This window comes from Propithecus coquereli, unplaced genomic scaffold, assembly GCF_000956105.1.
Source record: "Propithecus coquereli isolate 6110/MARCELLA unplaced genomic scaffold, Pcoq_1.0 Scaffold299, whole genome shotgun sequence".
NCBI classification, from domain to species: Eukaryota; Metazoa; Chordata; class Mammalia; order Primates; family Indriidae; genus Propithecus; species Propithecus coquereli.
Window position 1 is genome coordinate 30248 of NW_012148607.1, and position 27543 is coordinate 57790.

A 27543-nucleotide genomic window follows, 5' to 3' on the forward strand; every position below is an offset into this window, starting at 1 on the left:
CCCGCCCTCCTCTCTCCCTCCTTCCCGGCCGCGGAGCAGCATGGCGGAGCCCGGGCAGCGGCCGCGCGGCCGCCCGCCGCCCCTCTGAGCCGGGCTCGGGGGCAGCCGGGCGCCCCAGACCCGACTCCCAGCCCCGCCGCGCCCTCCGCCGCACTTGTCCCACCGCGCGCCCCCTGGAGCGCCGCGCACCCCTGGGACCCTTGCGCGCCCCGGGTGCCCAGCATAATCCCGGGACCCCCGCGCACCCCGGGATCTCGGTTCTGACCCAGGACCCCCGCGCGCCCCTGGACCCCGGCGCAGCTCCGGGCCCCCCGCACGCCCCAGGACCCCCGCACGCTCCCAGAACCCCGGGGCTCGGCCAACGGGGCTGAGCGCCCCGGTGAGGCGCCCCGCCCCAGAAGGTCCCCCTCTTCCAACAGACGGAGCCCCGCCCCAGAGAAACCCCCAGGTCCGGCAGAGACATTCGGCCACGCCCCAGAGGGCTTCCAGCATCCAGCAGCTGGAGCCCTGCGCTCCAGAGGAAACTCCTTGCCCAGCTGGGGGCTCCCCGCCCCGCTGAGGGGGCGCCGCCCAGGAGGGTCCCCCGCGCCCCGCGGGTCCTGGCAGGATGCACGCCGCCCTGGCGGGGCCGCTGCTCGCCGCCCTCCTCGCCACCGCCCGCGCCCGCCCGCAGCCCCCGGACGGAGGACAGTGCCGGCCGCCCGGATCGGTGAGCGAGCGCCTGCCCCGCCACTCTCCCGCCCGCCCAGGCACTCCAGCCCCATGGGGACGACGGCTGGGTCCTGCCTTCCGCACCCACCACAGCCCACCCGCTCCGCTACGCCCACTGGGCTCAGCCTCGGGCGTCCTTCCCTGGTTTCTGCCTGCCCGGCTCCAGCGCGGAGCCTGCCCCGGGATGGGCACCCCCTCTCTCCTGTCCCTCTCCATTCGCTGCCGCTCTGGGGCTCTCCTCTTGCCTTTTGGTCCTGCTTGGACGCTTCCTCGCTCTGTGCCCCTTCTTGACTCTCGTCTCTTTCCCTTTTATCCCATCTTTACCCTTCTGGTCGCGCTGCCCACTCCTGCCATTCCTTGCCCCTCTCTTCTCCGACTTCCATCCCACCCTCTTGCTCTCCCGTTCACACCTCTGCCCCCTCCCGAGCTCCCCTCTCTCTCACTGCCCTTCCCCTCTGACCTGGGGCGAACTTTCTCCTTGGTGCTGGTTCGGGCTTCTCTCTCCCTCTGAAGCCCAGGCCCCAGCACCTACTCTACAAAGTGCCCCTGTTTCGTGAGAAGGGGAGGATTTCAGAGGAGAGGAAAAGGCAATGCCAGGACGTGCTAGCCTAATAATATTTCATTGGGGGTCGAGTAATTAATTACTGGTTTTTCTAGTTTCCCTTCCAGAACTAAGAATCCCTTGATTTCCCTCAGTATCCTTCCCTCTATGTGAAAGTCAATGCATTAATGATAACCCCGAATTGGAGGCCAGGAGGCCAGGAAACAGTGTCAGAGGGTCCTGGCACTGTAGGTGTGCTGCCCTGTGAGCAGGGAATTAGTTGACCTTGGGCAAGGTGCGCCTCAGGCGGCCTGCCTGATGCAGAAACAGGGAGCTCGCGGGCTGGCTGGGCGCTCCGTCTGTCTCCAGTATGCTGGGATTTACAGTTTGGGGTTGTTACTAAAGTAAGGCACTGTTCCCCCATACCCACCCACCCCAACACATACATTTTGTTTGTGCCAGAAGCAGGCAGAAAAATGTTATGAGTTGATCTAAGGCTTGCAAGTGGTGAGGGAGCACTGCAGGGGATTTTCTGGATGGAAAATGGCTTTGCCTAGGAGAGATGATAGTTCCCTTCTCATGCCCCTTACCCCTGGCCCTAGCCTGGATCTGGAGAAATGGCCCTGTCTGTATGCCCCTCCTTCGTCCCTACACTCCTGTGCACACACACACACACACACACGCACACACACACAGAGTCAGAGCTTAGGTCATAGAAAATGACAGAGAACTGGGGTTGGAGACCAGGTACACACTTTAGGGGAGGAGCTTGGAAAACACCCAGACTATGTACATTTCTTGGGACTAGTTATAATGGAATCCTCTCCTCCCAAACCAGATACTGAGACTGGACTTGGCCTTGCAAGGCTTTAAAGTACTTTCTCATCTATGGTCTCAGCTGGCTGAGCAAAGTCGCTGACGCCTCAAACCTGCCCTCCAAAAAGAAAACTGTATCCACCCTGATGAATGGGAAGTAGCTGTTTAAATAGGTATGCTATTTTTAATAGGTGTTCTGCTTTCAAAGTGCTCTTGGCATGTATCTTCTAATGGTTGGATTTAAAAGTTATATGACTTCCTCCCTTCTTGCCAGAGCAGGACTCTTGGTCCCCCTTTCCCCACCCTCCACATGAAACACCACCGGTGAAGGTTTGGCTTGGCCAAGCATGAATATTCTCAGGTGGTGTGGCAGTCCTTGGCACTCGCAGCGAAAGCTAATCATAATGAGAGCTTCCCTTCATTGCCGACTTCCTCTGTGCCTGGCACTGCTCTGAGGGCTTGATATACATACATTGTGTTTTTTAATCCTCCCAACAACCCCTGAAGTAGCTGCTTTCACCCTCATTTTACAGACGAAGAAACTGAGTCTGTGGGAAATGAAGTCATTTGCTCAAGATCATGCATTTAAGACAGGGCAAAGCCAGGATGTAAATGTGGGTCTGTGAGCTTCCTCGGCCTGTGTAGGTCTCTGCGTCCCTTGTTTACCTCCCCCTGTAACTCCTCTGTGCCAACCCTGGCTCTACCTGTTGCCTCCAGCCTCACCACCTTTCCTCTCCTCTTCCCCGGCAGCAGAGGGACCTGAACTCCTTCCTGTGGACTATTCGGCGTGACCCCCCGGCCTACCTATTTGGCACCATCCACGTCCCCTACACCCGCGTCTGGGACTTCATCCCAGACAACTCCAAGGCGGCCTTCCAGGCCAGCGCCCGCGTCTACTTTGAGCTGGACCTGACAGACCCCTACACCATCTCAGCGCTGGCCAGCTGCCAGCTGCTGCCGCACGGAGAAAACCTGCAGGACGTGCTGCCCCGCGAGCTCTACTGGCGCCTGAAGCGCCACCTGGACTACGTGAAGCTGATGATGCCCTCGTGGATGACGCCTGCTCAGCGGGGCAAGGGGCTCTATGCCGACTACCTATTCAACGCCATCGCGGGCAACTGGGAGCGCAAGAGGCCGGTGTGGGTGATGCTCATGGTGAACTCGCTCACAGAGACGGACGTGCGCTCCCGGGGCGTGCCCGTGCTGGACCTCTACCTGGCCCAGCAGGCTGAGAAGATGAAGAAGAGCACCGGGGCTGTGGAGCGCGTGGAGGAGCAGTGCCACCCGCTCAACGGGCTCAACTTCTCCCAGGTAGGCACGCAGCGCCCCCGCCCGGAGCGCGGCGCCTCCATCCTCTTCTCTGTTTCCTCCTCCAGTGGGAAGACAGAGCCAAGTCCTTTCCCCAGGGGAGAGGTTTGTTCAGGCTGCGGGGCAGCACTCTGGCTGCTTTGGTGGGAAAAGCAGTGTATGCTAGCATTTGGGGTAAGACTTTGGGTGTTTGCTTTCATTTCAGCGGCGTTATGTGTTGGGGATGTACACTCCCCACCTGCTGTGCTTGCCTGAGCAGAAAGAATTTCCCTCAGAGCATCAGAGTGATCAAAAACAAAAAGAGGGAGGCGCTGGTTTGCATCTGGCCTTCCTGAGGCCCTGGAGGTTGTCGCGAAGCTGGTGTGTGCACAGCGCCGGGGCAGCGTGCGCGTGTGGACGAAGCAAAGGCAGGCCTGGCTCCCGGCCGGGCTGACGGAGTGCCGGGGCCTGGCATCCACGGAGCACCGGTTCTCTGTTTGAGCTTAAGCACTGCCGGATTCCCCGGGTCTGTGCAGAGCTCCAGGCGACCCTCGGACTGCCTCCTGGAGGCTGGGAGAGAGTCAGCCAGGAGAGTTTTGGGGTTAATAATTTCAGAGAAGTGTGTTTGCTTAAAGGTTGACAGTTCTGATTTCTGAACCTCGGGAGTCGGGGCAGGGAGAAGGCGGAGGGGCTTAAGAGGTTTAAAGTCTCTGGCTGTCAGAGATCTGATCCAGCAAAATGTCATTAAAAGCCCCGTCTCCATGGGCAGAGGTCACTCGCTACTCACTGGCCCCAAACCTAACTCTGAGGCCATGGGAACAATGGTTCACATCTGTGCCTTGAGAACAGGGCTGTCAGTCCTGGGATGGGGGCTCTTGCAAGGAGACCCCAAGATGGGACTTGGGCTGATACCCCAAGTGAGGCGTGGCCCAGAGATGTGCTCCCTGTTAGGGAGACAGCCCCATAAAATGGCTGGGCCAGAAAATCTAGCACTGGAATCAGACCTGCTTGCTGTTCCTGAGATGTTGCAAGCTCTTCACCAGGGAAACAGCAGCAGAAACCGATCCCCCTTCCGAGATCTCTGGCCTTTGTTTTTCCAGGGGAAATGCAATATCGTCCCCAGGGAGGTAAGAAGCCAGATTGATTTGCCGGCCAAATGAAAGGCGGGTTTGTCGGTTCTCCTGCTGGCTCTCCCATAATTGTGGAGTCCTTACCCAGAGGGCCCCGGTGGCAGGAATATTGGGGCAGTTAGTCACGCCCCGCAGGGTTCTGACTACGCCTGACTCCTTCTCCATGGGGGAAAATCCTGTGTATTCTCTGGCCCAGTGTTGATTCCTCTGAACATAGCGGCTTTCTCCCTCTGAAGTGACTTTTCCCTTGCCAGCCTTGGGAGCTGATATTATCTGTGTCGGGCGCCCCTGTGCTCAACGCCCATCTCATTTTGGAGGCAGGTTTGTGGGAGGCCTCTCTGCTCAGAGGCCTGTGTCTGGCCTCGATATCTTTTTTAGGTTGAGGAGGTGGGGAATCCACTATTACTCTCAACACCCTCTTTGTACCAACCACAGAGGAATCTGACGAGGGCTGAAGGGAGCACACAAACTCTCTGGTTAAACAGCCCCTGGCTTTAATCTGTCTCCCTTAAAACAACAAAACTATCTTTCTTCGGGGTCTGGAAACACTGCTGTTCAACCAAATGACGGCTTCGGTAGGTCGAAAACATTTGCTGGAAAGTGTGTGAGGTTATGTTTTAGGAAAAGTTCCTGAGAGCCATTCATCGGCGGGCCAGGAGGCTGCTGACAGTCCCCAAAGCCCATGTTTGAAGATCAAACAGACTCCAATCTCTGTTTCAAAAATGCACCACCCCGTCACCAGCCTGGGCCCGCTCTTAAAATTGTTCTTGGGTCCAGCTCCTCAGAAGGGCTGCAGACAGCAAGTCCCGAACAAAAGAAAACAGGACTCCTCTCAGTTCCCTAATCTACACACCCTTCACCACCTGCCAGAGTGTCTGACCACGCCAATTTGTCCTGTTATCATTTTGGAGGGAGGTGATGAAATCTCTCCTCCATCCCCCTGGGCAGCCTTGGACTAACTGGGAAAGGTAGGATTCTGGAGCCTAGGCAGATGGGGTTGTTAGGGATCCCAAAACCCAAAATCAGAAATGCAATAGCCTTCTCAGTAAAATTGCATGCACGCGTGCACAGTTTGATGCGAACATCTGTGATGCATTATTGTACCGAAATATCTGTTAAGTGCATCAGATTTTTATTTTTTCTTTCTTCACAGCATTACTATTATTGCAAAATATTTGGGGGGGGGAGAGCAGTGAGAAAAGAAGGCGGGAAAAATAAGGCTTAAAAGAGTGTTTTGTTAAGGCCTTGGATTTTAGTTTTAATGTTGGTGTTTGAAAAATTTTTCTGTATTTTTTTCCTGGGCAGAAGTATCACATTTTTGCTTGTTAAGTGTAGAAAGAACGCTTACGTTTTGGGGCTCCATGGGCGGGAGGAACCCCTGAAAAAGCTTTTCTCCCCCTTGCACAGCTTAGAAGGTCAGCTCTATTGTTAGGTTTTGGTCTTTGATTTCAACATAAACTGAGGGTGCTAGACCCAGCATCAGCCTGACTTTGCCGTGTGACCCTGGGCAAGTCAATTCCTCTCTCCCTGGGCCCTGTTTTCTCTGTCTGTGAAATGAGACCCCGGGATTGGGTCATCAGTCAAGCCCGTTGCAGCCCTGACACCCATAGGACGGTTCTAATCAGTCCCACATGCCAGGCACCCTACAGGTGGCTCCACGTGCTTTCCCACTTCATTGAATTCTCACAGCAACCCCATGGCTCTCTAAGGTGGGTACCGGGAGAGGTTAAATGACTTGCCCGAGGTCACATGGCTGAGAAGGAACAGAGCCAGCCTGCCCGACTGTATAAGAAGGATGCGCTCTCTACGCCGCCCCACACTGTGTGTCTAGACTTCCTCCCGTCAAGGTATTTGTTCTCCTCCTGTAATTCTTCCTTGAGTTCTTTCTTTTGTTTCTGTCTCCCCTCTAGGACTTGAGGGCTTAAAAATATATTCCTTGGAAAATCTGTACTTGTAGAGAAATTATTTCCTTTGGCTATGAGGCTGGAGTGGGTGCGGAGAAGGTGCTTCCTCCGAAGGTTTTCCTGACGTGTAGTGAGTAGCTCAGCATTGTGGGCTGGAGATAGGAGACCTGCTTCCAGATTCAAGTCCCAGCACTGAGACTAAAACGGACAACTGTATGTAATCTTAGGCAAGATTTGGTGTCTCCATCTATCCAATGGGGCAGTAGTTACCAGCCTTTCAAAGTTGAGCTGGTTTTGTGAGGCCCTGAGAAGATATTACCTGTGGGAGGTTGTTGAGAGGGTGAAATGAGTACCTGTATGTTGGCTCTGTGCTTGGCCAGCTCTGGGGCAGAGGAAGAGGAAGGCTACATGGGAAACAGCCCTCCCAGCAGCTGTATCCACTCTTCATCCTTTGTTAAACACAGTAAAGCTGGAGTATTAGGAGGTGGTGGCGAGCCCCTGCCCTTGGGGGCCTGGGGATGCCTGAGCTTTGAGTCCAGATCTTATGACAAGCTTAGGACCTGCAGATTTCCATCAGCTCTGCCTGCTGCCTCCAGGGACTGGTACCGGCTGGCGCTGCTTCTTCCTCTAGGGGGCCTAAGTCTTCCCCCACCCACCCCCTATATGGTGGAGGCACTGGATGAGAAGACCTTGAAGTTCTTTGGACAAGGACCCTGCCATTCTGTACTTTGCTGTGTTTTAGCAAAGTAAACACGCTGGCATTACGCATCCAGCGTGTGTAGCTCCTGAACACTGGGGCATGCCTGCCAAATTCTACAAGCCCCTCGCTAGGGAGTTAGAAACCACAAAAACCATTTACTGAGCTTTGTCTCTATACAGGGTTGCTGCATTAGACCTCCGAAGTGCATTTCCTCTAATCCTCATGGAGATGCTACAAGGTTTATTATTGTATCGATTTTAAAGATAATAAATTGAGATTGGAAAAGGTTAAGTCATTTGGCTGTGATTACACAGACAGGTCAAGTGGACTCCGGATTCAAACTCAGGTGCGTCCGTTGCCAAAGCCTGTGCTTTTCAAGCATCTGAAAGATAAATTGATTTTAATAGTCAGGTGACATTCCTGGTGAAGTATGTGTGTGTGTGCACGCATGTGTGTGTGTGTGTGTGTGTCGGAGTGGGAGTAGATCATCATTGCTTGTTGAAAAAATGAGAGAGAGAAAGAGAATATATTGAAAAGTGCTGAAACAAATTTTCTCCCTGCCTTATAAATTGGATCTGAAGATGACTCTAAAATAGGGGTCCCCAAAGACATTCTGGATGCCAGCTGTCTCCTTGGAATGTGTCCCCAGCTTTCTGAGGGACCACTGTGGAGACATCCCCCTACTCCTAATACAGGGTAAGCCTGCACAGTTGAATAAAGAAAGGTCTCCTTGCTTCATAGTCAGAGCTCCTATATCTTCACCCTGGGGGGCCAGCAGGTATTAGCAAATGCTCGGGAAATATTTGGAGAATGAATGCATTAATAGCAAATGGTCAGAAACTATGATATGACCATCCCTTATTACCCTTCCACCGTCCAGCACTGTTGAAGGAATGCATGTGTGAAGAAAGATTGCATAAGCCACAGTGAGGAGCCCCTTTCTTGAACTTTAATAGCTCCATGCTTTCCTACAAGGTCACAAAAGTGTCACAATCATCATGTAATCAAATGTCAAAATCGTCCATTCAAGCTGCTACAACCTACTACCTTATACTGGGTAATTTATAAACAGCAAAAATTTATAGCTCACTGTTCTGGAGGCTGGGACATCCAAGATCAAGGTGCTTGTGGATTTGGTGTCTGGTGAGGGCCTGTTCTTCACAGATGGCGCCTTCTGTGTGTCTTCACTTGGCAGAAGGGGCGAACAAGCTCCCTCAGGCCTCATTTATAGGGGCCCTAATCGCACTCATGCAGGCAAAGCCCTATGACTTAATCACCTCCCAGGGGCCCCACTTCTTCATACTATCACGTAGGCAGTTAGGTTCAACATATGAAGTTTGGAGGGACACAAGCATTCAGACCATAGCATGGGTAGTTCACATCGAAAGCAGGCTCTAATTCTGACCCCGTTACTACCTTGCCTGTGACTTTGGGCTGGTCCTTTCTTGGCCTAAGTTGTGCCCTCTGTCCCACGAGAACATTGGGCATGGTGATTTTCAGTGTCAGCCCAGTTCTGACTTCCGTGATGCTTATCTTTTAGCTCCCATATCTTGGCGGGCTTGGCCAGCCCATGCTGAGATTTTGAGCCTGGGTTATCTGCATTTGGGTGGTGCTGGCAAGCTTGTCCTTGGCAGCTACTGCCGACACCCATTTGTCCGGAAGTCTGTTGGTTCTGATGGGTAATCCTGCTGCCAGTGTGCAGAGCAGAGAGCCCCAGCCCAGCTCTGGGCCCTTTCCCCTCCTCACACATTCAACCAGAGTGTCTCATTGTGTCCAGCCAGTGCAGGATCGGGAACAGGGACCTGGCAATGGCCTAGTTTTTGCCTGTGGAGAGTTCATTACCTGCGAGTGTGCATTGCTTTGAGAGGTGGATATTATTAGTCCTATCTTGCAGCTGTGGAAACTGAGGCACAGAGCACCTGAATAGTAGTCTCTCCTGTCTCCTGGTTCTCCACACTTCATACAGAGACCCTGTTCTTCCTTTCTCTTCTTCTCATCCTCTGCCACCTTTAAAAACCATTCTCCACTTTCCCGCCCTCCAAGAATGGCCATTCTTGAGTCCTCCAGCCATGTCTGAGCCTCTGTGACAGCCCTGGAGCCCACAGCATTAGACCCTGCCTTGTGGCTTTGTCAGATCTGTGTGCCCTCTTCAGAGCAGAGGGAACAAGCACTCCCCCAGGGCAGCTGGGCACCCCTGGAGGACCTCAGACTATGCGGAAACCTCTCCCCCCAGGGGTCACTCACAGAGCGATAGCTCCTCAGTCAGTGTTTGATTAAACATGGGCTGGCCTTGTCCATGCCACGTAACTCCAGAAGCAGGACTGAGAAACAGGCCTCACCGTCCCCCTCTGCTTCTGCCACCTGCCACCTCCACTGTGTCTCCCACCCAGAGCCCTCTGTTTGGGAGTTGCTCAGCAAATGTCCGTCACATGGTATGGACATCCCTCGGGTAACCCCCTACCAGTGATCCCTAGGCAGGTGTATGCTAAGATTCTTTCTGTGCCCAGGTGGCTGTTTGTGAAGAGCCCCTGCAGGCATGGCAAGCCTTGTCCATCCCCTCTCTAAGACCTGGCTCCTTCAGACCTTAACATTGAATATATTATCTGGATATAGGAGGAAATCTCAGAAGCCAGGAGCACAGGATGGCTTAGGCACCTCCGTCAGCGGAGACTGAGGCCCTAAAGCTGGAGGTGACCAAGATGTCATGAAATATTCTAGTCTCCGAATCAGACGTTCACAGCAAGAAAAATTCCAGGCTCAGAGAATCTTCAACCATAAGCCCAAACTCTGAGGCTCAAGGACTCTAAGAATGGCAAAATCTTAGAATGTCAGGCTCAGAGGCATTTTTGGACTCGAAGAATCTTCACGTCATGAAACCCTAGCCTGTTCGCTTTGAAGAATTTTCAGCTCATGGACACAGACTTCTAACATCTTAGAGTTGGAAGGGACCAATTCTCAAGAACTCCTAAGAAGCCCCATCTGCAAACATGGTTTCTGATCTCCTTCCCCCAACCCGCCCTCCATTCCCAGGCCAGAGGAAGAAAGCCTGACCGGCAAAGCACTTTCTGACGGAGATAAAAATGGGAGCGTGCCTTTGTTAATAGTTCCCATTTGGACATCTCTCAAAGCCAGGAAGAGGTCGCCTGGTAATGCAGCTTTCCTAGGGAGGAAACTGAAGAATGCCGGCAAGCGCCGCAGCCTGCCAGCCGAGCTGCTGACGTTCGTTTCCCCTCGAGTTTGCTTCTAAATATTATCCACTTCACTCCCTTTTATCTCCCATCACTGGCTCTCTGTCCGCCCACTTAATCCGCAGGCAGCCGGTGGCCCAGCCTTCAGCTTTGCTCAGCGGCTGCCAAGCTGTCTCGCCGAGCTCCTCCAGGATCCGCAGGCTGTTAAATCTGTGCAGTATATCCGCTGGAACACAAAACTGTTGCCCCAAGCTTGGAAACACTGTTGCTTGTGCTAGGCCCCCTCCCTCTCCAGGAATTTCCTTCTTTTCTATTCTAGTTCTGAATCCTGAGATTTTTCAAGGCTCAGCTCAAAGCTGTACCTCCTCCAGGAAGTCTTCCTAGAATGCTCCCAGGTCCAATCTGCTCAGGAAGACTTGGTCAAAAGCTTTTATAAATGACCCAGCCACTTATATTTTTTTCCCTCCATGGAATTCTTTATGGCATTTTATGATATTCTTTCAGCACTCGTATTATTTTACTTTATCATTATTACTTAGGCAGTCTTTTCTTTTCTGATTCAAACCTAGCTCAAAATGTGCTCACAATTGATTACAAAATTAGGCTGAATGTGCTCCAGGTCTGAAGTTAGGGCTTTGTGGTGTATTCTGTGGTTGGGGTGTTGGCAGCTCTGGATGCTAAAAAGGGACTATGTCTTGGCCTCTGTATTCAGTATTCAAAGAAACCTCTCAGACTTTCCACCTGAGACACGTTCAGTTCTGTTCAGTACTGTTGCTGGCCCATTTGGTCAGGGCTTTATAACATCCACAGGTCCCTGTTGGATTTATTACTCTCCATCCTGGCATATTTCGTTGCTTTCTCTTTTTCATCTGTTATTTGCAAACAAAGGTCTCTTTTTTTCTCTTCTTTACTACTCAGAGCACACGTGATCTTCTCTAGGCGTACTCCAACAACCCCCACTATTTTCATTTTAAAATGCTTAATTTTATCCTTCACTTGCTATCTTGGTTTTTGGGCTCCAGTGATGCTGAGCTGTACGGTTTCTCCCTCCCTCTCCGTCACATACAATCCTTGGTCATGGCTCCGTGCATTTATGCGGTTCTCTCTCCCTGAGAGCCCCATCCTAGTTTTTACTGTCTGGCTAATTCTTACTCCTCCGGATTGGTAAGGGTCCCTCAGGACTGCTCATGTAAAAAGCTTGGGCTTTTCAAGCAAATGCCACTTTGTAGCAAGACTTTTGTCCATGGTCATAAGATTGGACTGTCCTCTGTGGGCTGAGGCCACTTGATCATAACCCAGTGGTTTGAGTTTAGGTGCAACAATGTGATTGACTTTTAGCGCTGTGTTTTGAAGAGACTGGTGTGTGAACTGTACTTGGGCCACACTGAATGCCTGGCTACCCTGGAAAACAGCCAGGAGGTGATCAGACTAGGCCCATAAAGGTCTGGGCCTTGGGGCCATCTCTGAGGGACAGCCGAGGGCCTTAAGACATGTCTCTGCATTTGCACCTGCTGCTGGGTTCCCCTGCCTGACTTAGGCTAGGTGGTTTTCTTGGGGGAACCTAGGGCTTTCAGATCAGCACCTGACCACCATCCCCTCCCCTGCAGGCAGCGCAAGTATTCCCTGCCACAGTTGCTGAGACCGTGTCACCTTTCGTTTTCTGGGATTCTCCTTTTTCTTCACATTGGGTCAGGAAGGGCAGCAGGAAGCATTAAAATTTACTTTCCATTTGCTCTAACCTGGTGAGCCCGTGTTCTCTGCGTAAAGCTCCCTCCCACCTCTCTTATTCAGAGGAACATCCTGATCCGATTCTACCTTCAGAACCAAAAGTCAGTCTTTAAATACACTGACACATCATCGTGCTACACACTCAGTTAAGGGTCTGCTCCACTGGGAAGCCTCCAGGCACTGGCCTGCGGTGGCTCCTTCAGTGCCAGATTCAATGCACTTATCAGGAGTGTAAGTAACCTCGAGATAGTTACAAACCTGCCTGTGCCTCAGTTTCCTCATGTCAACTTAATAGGATTGCTGTGAGGATTAATTGATTAATGTAATGCACTATAGTACAATGCCAGACTCACGAGTGCCCAGTAAATACTAGCTCATAGTTATTTCACTTTTAAAATATCATTGTATAATTTTTCGAAGAAATTTTTTTTAGTGCCTGCTGTGTGCCAGACACAGGGTATGTGCTGGAGATGGCAAAGTGAGCAATAATGACGATGCTTTTGTCTGGGTGCTTCTTTCCTGGGTAGGGAGGGCGACGGGCATACATCTTACTATGCAGCCGGGTGAGGGGGGCTGTGGCAGCTCATGTGGTGTGTTGTGGAAGTACAGTTTCCTCAGCCTCAGGGAGATCCAGGAAGGCTTCCTGGAGGAAGCCCAGGTGGAGCCGAGATCGGAACGGGTAAAAAGTTAGAAAGGCTGCAGAGTTCTAGGCTCAGGAGACCGGAAGGCCCCGCCCGGAGGCCAGAGCGCAGATGGTGCCTCTGGGGGTTGTCTGCGGTTCAGCTTGGCCCCTCTCTGCGTGGACTGAGGCTGGAGAGTGCAGGCGGAGGGAGGCCGCCTGCTGGTGTCTGCCCACCTCCGGCTCAGCGCGGCGCTCCTCGGGGCGGCGCGCACGGCCGTGCCCACGGTGCCGGTGTCGCGCCTCGCTCCGTGCGTGGCGCGCTTGGCCGCGGGGCCAAGTGTCTGCCTCTCTGGACCGGCTTCCGCGAGCGCGAGTGCGCGTTTCCTCACGTTGCTGCGGCCGGGCGGCCGCCGCGTAAGGGCCGCAGTGCGCGCGTCTGCGCCAGATCCTTGGCCAGGCGGCCGCGGCGACACCGGCAGGGCCAGGCGGGCAGGCACCTCCCGGGGAGACTTCTCTGCGCCGCCCGGCCAGCTCTGCCTGGGGAGCCACGGTGCAAAGATAAAAGGCCAGGCCTTTTTTTTTTTCTCTTCCCTTTCGTCTTCTGTTTAAAGGATTTACCTCCTTCCTCCCTATTAAGGTTATTTAAAGTTTCCTGGCCAGTGTTATCTCCGGGGGGCTTAATGCGCCTCCGGGGCCCTTAGTAATTTAAGCCTTGGGTCCCATTTGAAAGTCCCTTTTAGAGAGAAAGGCACAGGCGGAGAAAGCCTTTTGGAAATCTGTGTAGCTCATCTTTTAGCTTTAGTTCACACAGTTTCCCTTTCCTGAGCTGCTTGGCCTTGAATTTGGGAAGAGACAAAAGCCTAATTGGCAATAATAATTCCAACCATTTGCATCGAGCTTTGCAATTTCCAGAGGCTTTTCTCCCATCCTCCATGAGGACACCAAGAAGGGGACTAGACCTGTTTCTTGGCCTCTCCAGTTTTTTTGTTTTTTGTTTTTTTGTCTTTTTTTTGCTAGTATAGTTACTGAGCTCTGAAGGGGACTGGATTTGCTTCTGGTCACTCAGAGTGCCAGGTGTTCGGACTCCCATTGGCCCCAGTGGATCTCCAGCTGGGTGGCTGTAGCATCCATTGGATTATACAGAGCACCAGGCTCTGTACTGGGGCTGAGACACTGTGGCTGGGTAAACTGAAGCACTTTGGGACATCTGTGGTTAACAGTGCTTGGTCATTGTGCTTGACCTTGACTGTGACGTTTAGTTGACCCTGCACCAGAGAACCCCCATGTTGAGGCTTGCTGGTGGTCTTGCAGGTAATTTTATTTTGTTTTGCTTCCATCCCTATAGTTTTGTGGGAGGGTGGTGAGAAAGGAATGCGGGCTTTCTGATGGAGATGGCTTTCAGAGGGACCTAGCAGGTTGAATAGGATTGGGCCCTGGGGATGGGAGTGGAAAGGGCAGCTCCTGGGGGACTGTTACCAGGAGTGCCAGGATGGGAAAATGTGGAGGACATGAAAAAAAAGCCTTTCCACCCCTCCCTCCTTGGACCTTATTCTTTCCCTCTGCTTTCCAGCCCCCAAGAGAGCCGTTGTTATTTAGTGCCTATTATGTGCTGTGCCTTGGGTTTATCACAGTAAATTCCTAAAACAATCCTGAAAGGTAAGCATTATTTTCCCTATTTTGAGGAAATTGAGGCTAAGCACTTTGTGCAAATGATGGAGCTAGGATTTCTACTTAGACCTTTTGATACCGTAATAAAGAAACTGGACTGGGGTTCGAAATCCAGCTCTTCCACTTTGGCTGCGTGGCTGGATGACTGAGCATCTCCACGTCTGAAAAAATGGGGCTCACGGAAGTACTTAGCCCCTGGGTTGCTGTGAGGTATAGATGAGGTAAGGCACACAAGCCACATAGCTGAGTGCCTGGCACACTGGTAAGAGGTAAGGAATGTTAACTGTGGTGGCCTAAGTAGTGGTCATTTTAATTATTATTATTGGCCCATTTCTACAATGTCTGTGTCTTGAGGTGAAGCCCATCCTGTACAAAAGATGGTTCTTGATCCCTAGTTTCCCACACCCTGAGCACCATCCACAGCAGGGTGGGTTGCTGGTTGGCTTGATTGGAACTGTGTGGTCTGACCACCCAGAGCATGGGCATATTTTTCTGACTGTCTGCAGAGTGTGATGTCTGACCATATGCATAATTGGCTCAGCCTCCCTGTGGTCTCCCACTGTTCCCTGGAGTGGGGACACAGTAAAATGAGGGATTGAAAAATTGAGGCTAGAGACCCTGGATGGAGGCCCAGCTCTGCCATGGGTGAGATCTGTGACCCGGGGCTCATTCTTCTGGAAGCATCGTTTTCCTCCACTACTCAGACAGGTTGGATGTTAGTAGCAGAAAAGCAGATTTACTGGGAGAATGAAGTGAGATAAAGCCTAGGAAGGACTTTATTAGTCATCAAGTGCTCTGTGCTCTGAGCGGTATTAGGTGTGCGTGTGGATTTCCTCTCCCAAAGAGAAATAGCCTGTAAATACTTAGTGAATTGAATTAGTTATTATTAAACTGTTCATCTATTCGTTTATTCATTCGTTTGTTTGCCAAGCACTGCTGGGAACTACGGTGTGCCAGGCTCAGTTCCAGGTTCTGAGGGGAAGCTGCTAGGAAAGCAAGGGATTGAAGAGACCCAAGAGAGGTGCCTCATTGCAGTGCCAAGAATGATTCTGAGTCCTTTGTGGGCAGCGCCCATTTCATCCTCACAGCAGTCTCTCAGGTACATTCATCCTCATTTGTCAAGTGAAGAAACTTGGCACAGAGGGGTAATTCACTTGCCTGGGGTCACACAACCAATGGGTAGAGGATCTGGAATTTAAAGCAAGAAAGTCTGGCTGCAAAGCCTGTGCTCTCAACCTCTCTGAATCTAATGAAAAGAGGAGATGTGACCCAGAGGAGATGGAGAAGCTAGCGGGAGACAGCTCCTCTTCTGAGACTGGAGGTGTGAAAGGTAACGAGTTGGGAGGGGACGGGGACAGGGAGTTGAGAAAATTCTGGGGTTTCCTCCTGAGGAAGCAGAGAGTGAGGTAGTCCGTTTGCCAGGAGCTAGGCCGAGGAGGGGGTGTAAGGAGAGAGACTGTGTTGGGAGTTGAGAGCAGTAGCTGACCTTGGCAGGTGAAGGGGTGGCAGAGCCAGCTGGGGGCCAACGGTCGTACAGGTGGCAAATTTGTTAAGAGCACCAGCCTGGATGGCTGGGATGCTTCTCTGCAGAGCTCTCTAGTGTGGGAGCAGCAGTGGGGAAATGTGATGGAGGGCCACCCCCAAGTCCCCAGACCTGAGGAATCCCTGCTCAGTTTGCCATAGTAGCTGGACAGAATGTCGGTTCCTATCATCCAGTACGCTGTGGTGCTGTTGAGCACTGACTTCTGAGCCCCCCATCCCCCTGGAAGCTGGGGCTCTGCAGGGCCTCGGGTCATCTGGAGGTCCTGTGGATGCTGCCAGATGGATGAGCCTGTGTCCTTGCTGTCCAGGAATTCTCTTTGCTGTTGCAGATCTCAGTCGTATACAGTAGACAGGCCTCCCTCCTTTTGAGTACCTGGCTTGGCTTTAGTATAACACCATGTGAGCTCGGTATTGAAGAACAAATGGGGTGTTGTTCTTCAGGTTCTCAGGGGCACCACATACGGGGGATGCTGATGGTGCCATCGATGCAGACTGAGAGGACGTCATTATTCACGCGGCTCACGTCGGGAGAGCACTGGCGGGAGGCGTGGGGAGACTGGGCAGTTGCCATGGGGCACACAGGGCCACACCATGGAGGCCTCACAAGTCATGGTAAGAAGTTTGGGCTTGATCCTGGCTGCACTAGGGGGCCATTGGCCTCTCAGCGTGTGTTCCGCAATTCAAAATTTCTTCTGGTTAATCGTTGGCTTGCTCATTCATTCCTTCATTGGTCAAACTGGAACACCTTGCCCAGGCTTGCCTGTACCTTGTCCAGTTTCTTGGCTTGGGACCAGAGCTGCCCTACGAGAGTCTTCCCCTCGTCGGGTCCAGAATGCTCCCACTGCTGAGCCAGGGCAGCAGGGGTCCGAGCTGCCAGAACAGGAACTCAGGGGCGCGTTTCCTCTTAGAACCTAGACTGGAAAAGTGGTCTGGCAGCCGAATGAGACCAGAGTAGATATATATTACGAGGCATTTTGCGCGGGAGCCTGAGACGCTGACCACCATTTCTGACGTAACTGCATTTTGTGTGACTTATTTGATGGCAGGGGATTCCAGCTGTTCAAAGTCGGCGCGGGGTGAGACAGGTGCTTCCTGAATGCTCCCCGAGCAGAAGTGGGGGATGGGAGGCTCTTTGGTCTGTAAGTAGTGAGAGCACTGGTTTGGGAGTCCAGCAGCATGAGCCAGGGCAGACCCCTCCCCTCGCTGTGCCCTTCGTGGGTGTGAGATTGGTTGGTAAACCATAAACCGCAGCCCTGCTGCTGCAAAGCCACTTTCTAAGCCAGCTCTGACCTCACCGGAAAATGGCATTTTAAATTTTATTGTTTTTTATATGTTTACACATCTGTATCCTCCATTAGATTAAAGTTCTTTGAGGGCAGCAACCTCATCTACTGAATCTGGGTTTCCCTGGGGCCTGGCTCCAAGTACACACTCTGGGATTCTGTGTGTGGCTGTAAAATTATCAGCCATACCTTCGCATCATCGCCCGAGTAGCCTGGTGGAACGGAGTCCTCAAACCCTGCCCCCATTGTTCCCACATTTCTAGGTGTTTGGTTCCAGGAGGGCAAGCATCTAGGCAGCCACCTGCATTTCCCACTGCAGCCCCCAGTGTTCTGGCTTTGGGTGGCTGTGACCACTGAGACCCTTCTCACCCTTGTGCTCCGACCACCTCCTTGGGGGCCGTGGTATGGCGCTGATCCTTCATTCCCAAAGGGATCCTAAGAGCTTTGACTGGGCCACCCTGTGGGTAGGAGCTGCTTTTCCTTGGAGGAATCTTCCCAGCTCTTCCTCACAACTTTCTTCCTTACGCTTCTGTGTTTTTTCCAGGGCACGAATCAGCGCTTCTGTTTGCTGGTCATTCCATGATCCTCACACAATATAAATGAAAGCTGCTAAAACCAATAAATTCAAACCATGTGTGGGGCACTGGGGAGGAGCCGGGACGTCAGAGGGCTGCAATGTGAGGTGGCATCAGCTCTGACGGCACCCGAGCTGATTTGTATATGAGAAAAGTAAATATTCAAAGCCGTAAACAGCCTTGGGTCTCTCATCATCGCTGGGATTCAAAGGCATTTAATAGGAACACACACTCCCTGTCTCATGTAAACAAAGCGAGATTCTCTGTGTGTGCTGACCTAAATTCTGTGTTTTCGTCTTTGGGAAAGGGATACCACAGGCAGTCTGAGCCTTTGTTGGGTTGCCTTGTTTCTGTTTTTGGCAGCTAATCTAGCACTGTTGCTTTGCAAAGGGCTACCTCCTCATCTCCCCTTGGTCTTAGAGCAATCCTAGGTGGTTGTCTTAGTCTGTTCATGCTGCTATAACAAAATACCATAAACTGGGTAGCTTATAAATAACAGAAATTTATTTCTCACAGTTCTGGAGGCTGAGAAGTCCAAGATCAAGGTACCAGCAGATTCAGTGTCTGGCGAGGGCCAGCTTTCTGGTCCATAGATGGTGCCTTTTCACTGTGTATTCACATGGTGGAAGGAGAGAACTCTGGTTTTTTCGGTGCCTTATTAAGAAGACTAATCCCATTGGTGAGAGCTCCACCCTCATGACCTCATCACCTCCCAAAGGCCCACATCCTATTACCATCACACTGAGGATTAACTTTCAACATATGGATTTTGGAGGGGGACACAAATTTGGGAGGCAATTTTGTGAATGTCCACGAATTGGAGCCATTCAGACCATAGCAGTGGTGAATGGGATGAGATGGCCATTCCCACCTTTGTACAATGAGGAACATGAAGCCCAGAGATGTAAATCGATTTGCCCAAGATCACACATGCAATCAGGACCAAACCAGGACAGCTCCCTTCTCTTCTACTTTAGAACCCTCTAGCTCTCATTTCCTCTTCCTGTGATTGATCCTTCTATTCTCCCTAACTCAGACTCCCAGAGGCATCCTTAGCAACTTCCCCTCATTTTCTCTTCTCTTCGGCATCTCCTAGAGCCTGTCCTTCTTGGTTTTTACTTCCTGTGTTTCTTCATCCAGGCCATTCTTGTATTCAGGAAAGAGCCCCAGGGAAGGAGGTAGGCAGTCTGAGGTTTGGGGTTCTGGTTTCTCTGCCTGCCAACTGTATGACTTCCAGCAAGTTCCTTCTTTGAGAACCTCAATTTTCACATATGTAAAGAGGGGATAAGAATACCTGTCTGCTTAGGAAGGTTACGAGGGCAAATGGAGCTCAAGTATGTGAAAATGCCCAGCCTGCTCAGTGGCTGGTGGTTTGCTTCACCCCACTTTCCTTCAGCCCTGGACCCTTCAAGTGGCCTCCTAACTTTCCCATTAAAAATTGATTAACCCTTAAAATTGCATGGAACTGAGTATACTATGCACACACATGCGTCAATGAGTGTGTGTAAAACTGGTGAAACCTGAATCACATCAGTGGACTGTTATCAACATCAATTTCCTGGTTTTGATCGTGTACTATGGTTATGTAAGATGTTACCACGGGGGGAACTGGGTGAAAGGTGTGGTTTCTCATAACTGCCTGTGAGTCTATGGTTATCTTAAAATAAAAAGTTTCATTAAAACAATGGATTAAGCTTCCCACACCCTCACTCACTCACAATTTCATTCATTCTGTGCTTGCCACATGCCAGATACTGCTCTAGGTACTAAGCATGTGGCTGTGAACACAAAAGAAAAAAAATTCCTGCTCTTACCTCCTTCAGGTACTCAAAAGTGGTTTCCCCAGACCACCCTATTTACAACTGCAAATCTGTCCCTTGAATTTGCTGTCCTTCTTACCTGCCTTTTTCTTCCAAGGCACCTGCTGCCAGTTGCATTCTGTAGATTTTGTTTACTTGTTGTTCTTCCCCTATCACTACAGTGTCACCTCTATGAGAGTAGAGATTTTTGTCTGTGTCATCTGTGTCCTTAGCACCTGAAACAGGCCTGGCCCATAGTAGGTAATCAGTTAATGTTTGCCGAATGCCTGAGAGGTGGCAAACATGAAACACGTACACAAATGATTAGAAAGCAATCAGAGGTGGGTAAATGCTGAAGGGAAGCAAAGCAGAGGGAGGGGCTGGGGAGATAGTAAAAGAAATGTCATTTTGATCCTGATTTTTTTCTCCAAACCTTGCAGTCCTCCCAGTGCTTAAGGGCTAAAATCCTGGCTTCTTAGATTATAATCCACTTATTAATTCTCTCTTCCTTTCATTCATTCACCAGATGTTGCCTTGAGCTGTTACTATGTTCAGGACCTTATGGAACAGGCAGAGGTGAGGCAGGAGGCTTACAGCTGGGTAGGGGAGATGGGACGAGGATGCAGATAACATATGAAAAGGAAGGACAAAGCAGGGAGCCTAAAGGTCTGGAAGGCCTTTTCTGGTCTGGCCCCAGTTCAGTTTCCCAACTTCCTCTTCCATTACCCCTTCTAGGGGACTCCACAGCTCTAATCAGACTACTCCCTGCAGTTGATTCTGGACTCCGGGGCCATTCTATTTCCTATTCGAGGTCCAGCCTGACCCTTCCTGCAGGAAGGCTTGTTTACTGCCCCAGCTCCCACGATGCGTCTTCTCTGAACATCTGTGCCATTTGCAGCTTGTACTGCACCATTTGACCCCTCATAACAGTCTGTGTTTGACCAGGTTTGTGTTTGCCCATTTAGGACGGGCGCAGGCTTGGGCGCACAGTAGGCGCTCAGCCGTGCGTGTGGCTGGATGCACTTGAGAGCAGCGAGAAAATTTGATGCGTCCTCCAAGCGGGCGGGATTTGTTATTTTTGTCTTTGACCTGAACTGTCCTCATTTCGAACCACTGGTGGTTCAGTTGGGGTGGCTGACGTATGCCTTTACAGTGTTTCAAGTGTGCAAAGTAACAACGCAAACAACAGGACCCAGGCAGTGCTTAAGAGACGTCAGGAATTAGTCTGTTTTCCAGTATCATGCTGGAGTCTGTGCTGAGTAAATTCTTACAAAAAGACATGAAAAGATCTGTGCAGTGTTTATTGCTGCCTATTCGTTTGTGTTTTTTAAATAAACGTTAGATTTTAGAACAGTTTTTGATTTACAGAATTATCGAGAAGATCATAGAAAGAATTCCCCATATCTAGTTCCCCCTACTATTAGCATCTTATGTTAATATGATACATTTGTCATAATCAATGAACCAACATTGATACATTATTATTAACTAAAGTCTATACTCTGTTCAGATGTCCTCGGTTTTTCCTGAATGTCCCTTTTCTGTTCCAGGGTCTTATCCAGGATACCGTGTCATATGTAATTGTCGTCCCCCTTAGACTCCTCTTGGCTATGGTAGTTTCACAGACTGTCCTTGTTTTTGATGACCTTGATGGTTTTGAATAGCACTGGTCAGATGTTGGTGCCTCAGTAGGGATTTGTCTGATATTTTTCTTACGATTAGACTGGAACTATGTGTTTTGGGGAAAGACCACAGAGGTAAAGTGCTCTTCTCATCCCGTGATTCCTGTCATGTTAACATGACCTATCACTTTGTTATTAACCTTGGTCACCTGGATGAAGTAGTGTTTGTCAGATTTCTTCACTATGAACTTACCCTTTTTTCCCTCCATCTTTTCATTCTGTACACTTTGGAAAGAAGTTGCTGTGAGCAGCCCATTCCTAAGGAGTGGGGAGTTGTGGTCCCCTCGTAACAAACGTGTTTTGAATGCTCAGTCTGTGCTGGGCGCTGTTACAGATGCCGAAAACGTAGTGGTGAATGAAACAGAAACGATTCTTTCCCTGCAGGGAACTTTCATGCTAGTGATGATATAACAATGAATAAACAAGTAATTTTAGGGTGTGATAGAGGTATCATGAAAAACAAAAAGCCATGGGCTAGAGAGGTACCAGGACACAGGGGGTGCTGCTTGGTTTCCTTGGGCTTTTGGGAGAAAGGGCTTTTAGAACCTAATCCAGAGAGGTAAGGAGGAGCCGGCCAAGGACACCTGGAGAAAGTGCATTCTGGGCAGAAGGAACAGCACTTGCCAAGGCCCTGAGGCCGTTTAAGGAACAGAAAGGATGTAACTGAGCCAGGCATGCACCAGAGTCAGGAGATGGAGCAGAGAGGAGGTGGGGTGAGAGCTCACCGGGCCTACAGATCACAGAAAGGGGCTTGGATTTTATTCCAACAGTGCAAGCCATTGGTTTGAAGCAGGGGAAGATTTAATTTACTTTTTTATATAAAATATCACTTTGGCTGTGGTATACAGGATGGGCTGTCCTGGGGGCCAGCATGAAAAAAGCTAGGAGGCCAGTGCGGACACTGTTGGAATAGTCCAGGGGGAATGATGGCGGGTTGACCTGGAGCAGCAGTGAGGTGGCTTTGGCTCCTTTTTGGAGGTGGAGCTGACAAAGCATCTGATGGGTGGGTGCTTGTGGCACTTGCACACTTTGGTCCTTGGTGGTGCCATTTACTGAAATTAGGGGAGGCTGGAGGAGGAGCAAGTTCAGAAGGTAAAAGTACCAATACCGCGTGGTTCGTTAAAGAAGTTCTGCCGGAATCTTGTCTGTTGGCAACATGATCAGCAGCGTCTTTGAGTTGCTTCACATACCTGGAAAGATTAGAATAATGTCCTTTTTGTTGATTCAGATGCCCCCTTTTCCCTCAGCAGTCCACATTCTTGACATAGGCGATGCTCACGTCGGATGTCCATGGCAGGGATCCTGCATACAAAGATATACCAGTTGCCCGGCTACCGGGACTGGCCCTGCTGGGCTCAGACCTGCGTGCCAGGCACCGAGCAGGACACCTCTCCTAGTGTCCAGCCCACAGGAATTTATTTTCTCCTATCCTAGCTGCCACTAAGTAAGCGTACACTGGTTTGTGTTGATTTAAGTCTGCCAACAAGTATTTATGGAACACGGGCTGCTGTGCAATGCTTTGCAGACCTGGGCCGTGACCCCTGCTCAGGTGGGCAGAGAAGGCATACGAGAGGCAAGTGACGTGTGTGTGGAGCACGTCCTGTCTCTGTGTGATTAGAGGCCACGCATATGCAGTCGCCCACAGGAGAGAGAGCACACGTCCTCAGAGACGCCTGCAGGCACTAGGGAGGACTTCCATATGGTTCCTGGAGGAGAAGGAAACAGAACTGTGAATTGGAAGGGCATTGAGGTGACTGGGCCAGGTGGCCAGGGTTTCTGTTAGGGGATTAGAGAAAAAAAGGGTCGAAGAAGTAGAATTGTGGATCATTGACTAGCATGGGGTCAAAAATAGGTAGTTGTCTTAGTTTGGGTTGCTGTAACAAAATACCACAGACTGGGTGGCTTATAAACAACAAAATGTTTTTCCCCACAGTTCTAGAGGCTGCAAGTCTAAGAACAGGTGCCAGCATGGTCAGGTTCTGGTGAGGGCCTTCTTCCAGGTTGCAGACTACTGTTTTCTGGTTGTGTCTCCACGTGGAGGAAAGAGGGCTCGTTAGCTCCCTGGAGTCTCTTTTATAAGGGAGCGAATCCCATTCACAAGGGCTGCTCCCTCATGGCCTAATTGCCTCCCAAAGGTCCCACCTCAAAGACCATCACCTGGGGGTTAGGACTTCAACATATGAATTTGGGTGGGGGGCACAAAAATTCAGTTCATAACAGCGATGAATAACAGGTTGTTGAATGAACGAGTCATTGAAAAGTAGGGCTGGGCATGTGGCTCACGCCTGTAATCCTAGCACTCTGGGAGGCCGAGGCAGGAGGATTGCCTGAGCTCAGGAGTTAGAGACCAGCCTGAGCAAGAGTGAGACCCCGTCTTTACTAAAAATAGAAAAACTTAGCCAGGTATGGTGGCACTCACCTATAATCTAAGCTACTTGAGAGGCTGAGGCAGTAGGATTGCTTGAGTCCAGGAGTTTGAGTTTGCTGTGACCTAGGCTGACACCACGGCACTCTATCCAGGGTGACAGAGCAAGGCTCTGTCCCAAAAAAAAAAAAAAAGTAGGTAGATACCTCTGCCTGGAGGGCCACCAGTGCCAGAACGAGGAGTTTGGCGGCTCCCACGGGCAGTGGGGAACCACTGCCGGATATAGCCCATGCACAAGAAAACTGGAAGAAACCAGTTCCTGAAGAAAGAGTTGAATTTTTAGCCAGTATTTAATTTGTTATAACAATAATGATACTGCTAATAATCATGATAATTTTTGTAGCTACTTAATTTACGTTATTTTTGCCGGAAAGCGCAGTTAGTTACATGCTTGGCCTCATCTTTGTGTGATTAGAGGTTATGGACTTATCTTGAGGTTTTGCTGCTTCCTTTCCTAGTTGGTTTCTCTGATAGTCTGTCTCGCTGTCGGCTCTTTCATCTGTGTGTGCCCGTGAAATACCACAACAGCACAATCTTTGACAAGGTAAATGTGCCAAATCCTTATTATAACATTTAATCACTTAGGGAGGTTTCACTGTGGGGTTGGGGTGGGAAGGGTGGTGGGAATGGAAAGAAAAGACCAGATTGCTTTGATTAACTGCATTTTTCTTTCTGGGTGAATGGGAAGGCTTTGGTGGAAACCTCGGTGTTTGAGTCTGTTTCCAGGAAAGAGTGAGAAAGTGACAGGGAAGGTTCTGGAGTCTGGGTCAGCAGTGTGTATGGAGCAGCTATGGTGGGCATGGCGCTGGGCTGGATGTTGTTTCAGGGAAGGCAGGAAGAACACACCTGCCTTCCTGCTAGAATGGAATGGCTGCGAGGGCAGGGAGTTTGGGCTGGGTGGGCCTACCTGGCACAAGGTGGCCCTGGTTACATTCCCATTGATTGATGGGTCTTTAACTGCCTGGTAATTGTTTTAAGGATTCAGATTGGTGAGAGATCATTTCCAAGGAAATAAGCCTTTCTCCACTTATAACTATACCCAAGGCCCCTTCCCATGGGTTTTCTCACATATTGTAAGGTTTCCCATGTACTGAGAGAGCTGACGCTCAGAGGGCTAAGAGCTTCATTCACACCACTAGGAGAGCAGGGGCATGTCTGTCTTGTTCACCAGTCTGGCTCAGGGTCTGGCATGGTATTCCTACGCATAGTAGGTTCTTAGTGCATGTGTATTGAATGAATGAAGTATTTAGGGAATATACTGTATCTGGGCCTCTCAGAAAGTAGGATGTATAGCCATGATACAAACCCAGCCCTTCCATTTCCAAGCCTGACTTCTCTTAACCATACTACTGAATTTCATTTGATTAGATTATTGTTCAAAAATATTGACTTCCTGCCTCTCCCTTCCCCCAGTCTCCAGTTTTGTAGGGTTTGACCATGTGACCTGCTGTGACTTCATGATGGGAAAAGTGTACTTCTTGCTCCTTGACTTTGGGCTCTGTCACGTGACTTGCTTTGTTTGATGAGACATTAGCGGACATGAGCCAGTAGAACCTCAGATGTGCTTGCTTAGTTGGGCCCATCTTCTCGTGCCTCTGCCAGCGCCACAGGAAGAGATTCTCTCATGTAGTTGCTGCCCCTTTAGCCTGGGTCCCAGAGTGAACACAGCAGACCTGAGCTCAGCCCACCATGAAGAGCCAAGCCCACATGGACACACAGCTTGAGCCCGGCCAAACCCAGATCAGCCAACCCCAAGCTGACCCACAGACACACAAGTGAGAATAGGTGATTATTGCTTTAAGTCACAGAGCCTTGGGGTGGTTTATAATACAGCAATACTGACTGGTACAGATGAGAAGGGTGTCCAGCCCCTATTTATGGTCCAGGGGCTGGACCATAAAATATGTAATGGAGGGAAAGAGGGAGCGAGGGACAGGAGATGAGGCTGGGAGTGTAGATTTCAGCTGCATCTTAGAAGGTCTTAAATGTCAGCGTAAGGAATTTAGCCATTTTCCAATAGACATGGGAGCGGGAGGCATTGAAAGTTGTTGAGTACAGGAACGATGAGATCCAAACCCAGCCATAGAAGGGTAAATTTGAAAATAAATGCAAAATGGTTAAAATGGAGAGGGGACTAAAGGTCAAAGGACCTATTGGAAAGCTGCTACTTTTTGCTTTCTGCCATATTCCAGAGCCTAGCACCCTGCCTTCTATAATAGTACTTCATAATTATTTGTTGAATGAATAAATGTATAACAACATTGTCTGGATGCTTGACAATGAGGACTTAGACAATAGAAGTCTCTGATAATTCACCTATTTACTCATTCGTTCATTCACCAGTGCTTGCTAAGCTCTTAGAATCAATAAGTGTTTGAATCTGGGATTGGGCCTAGACAGAGTTTAAAGAGAGATCCGTAGGATCCTTTTGCATTCATTTTGGAAAAGGGGCCATGGACAAGGAGGTAAGGCTGGAATGTGAGAGTGAGGAATGGTGGGGGAGGTGGAAGTTGGGAGCTGGGAAGGGATAACCTCAAGGGGGGGCCCACTCTCTTCTCCTGGTCATGAGGGTGTGGCAAGAAGACCATCATCTTTGCTGGCTTCACCTGGGACAAGGACAGTGTTACTTGCCTCCCACTGAACCCCAAGGCTGATTTTGCAAGGGCCACTAGGTGAATTATGATTGTTTGACCTTTTGGTTTTGGCCACGCTGTCCAGTCTTTTTAGGCTTTGTGTCCATGCCTTCATTCATTCATCTGCTGTGGGCCAGTCCCTGGGCTGGGTGTGGGGAAACACCAATGACTCCTAGAGCAGTGCGTGGAGTCCCTTCGGCACATCACGGACCTCTCCCAGCCTGTTTTCTCACCTCTGAAATGGCCACTGGAAGGCCTAGGTTCAAATTCCAACTCTGCCCCTTGCTGGCTGTGACCCTGAGCAAGCCACTGCTTGCCTGAGCCCCTTGTGAAAGATGGTTTCATCTCTCGCCTGCAAGTTGTGAAGGTCCTGGGAGATGGCGTGTGGGACAGAGGCCGAATGTGAACTCTTAGAGGAAGTTGAAGAGTACTCAGGGCCGGGAGAGATGGAGATCAAGCCCCAAGTCCAGGTCCAGCTGGTGTGGGTTGGATGCATCCCAGAGCCCCTGCCTACGAGAGCAGACACACCCAGTGAGCATTTACTTGCACTGGCCTCAGGTCAGGAGACAGTTAAATCCCTGCCTGTGGATTCACTTGGGAAAGAAAAACAAACAAACAAACAAAACCTCCAGGCTTCCTGCTAATAGCCTGGGCTAGGAACTATAGGCAGAGCCCATCTCCTATGTTAACGAGGGGCTAATGGTAGTGGCTGCATGAAATCTTGGGTTGAGAGTGACCCTGGACTTACTGGGACGTGGGCTGTAATGACCTAATGATGGGCACAGGAGACTCCTCAGGTGGCATGTCGTTGCCAGGACTGATATCTTTGCTTAGGCTACGGGATCAGCCACCCAGACATTTATCATTCGTTCGACAAATTATTGCTGAGCACCTGCTCTGTGGTGGGGAGTGTCCTGGGTACTGAGATTGCAACTCTAAAACAAAACCATGTTCAGGGCCCTCGCGTGGCTTACGTTCCAGTGGGGACAGACAGGTAGCAAATAATAAACATAACCAGTAAATAAAACAGTAGGTTGGAAAGTATTGTGTGTTGTGGAAATAGGAGCAAAATGGGGTGAAGAGGCTCTGAAGTCCCTGCGCCCTGCAGAGCTGGTCTTGTCTGATGTAGTCAGGGCAGCCTATGACCCCTCACAGCCCTACTGTTGCTGGAGCTTCCGTCCCAGGGGGCTCATACGTGGTGAGTGGCTGAGGTGACTCAAAGGAGTGTGTTGTCTTGGAGTGTGTGTATCTGTGTGTATATGTGCGCGTGTGCACACCTGGGTGTGATCCTGTGTTCCTGAACCCAAGA

The 27543-nt window shown here is 50.6% G+C and overlaps 1 protein-coding gene across 1 annotated transcript in view; it reads left to right on the plus strand.

The window, feature by feature from the left end:
- The first annotated feature begins 28 nt into the window (after nucleotides 1–28).
- The window catches only part of TRABD2B (TraB domain containing 2B), a 215604-nt gene continuing 188089 nt past the window's right edge, over nucleotides 29–27543 (plus strand). The window contains exons 1-2 of the mRNA XM_012648938.1: nucleotides 29–709; nucleotides 2819–3379. Of these exons, the coding sequence (XP_012504392.1) occupies nucleotides 608–709; nucleotides 2819–3379 (663 nt within the window). The 5' untranslated portion in view covers nucleotides 29–607. The remainder of the gene's footprint in view (nucleotides 710–2818; nucleotides 3380–27543) is intronic.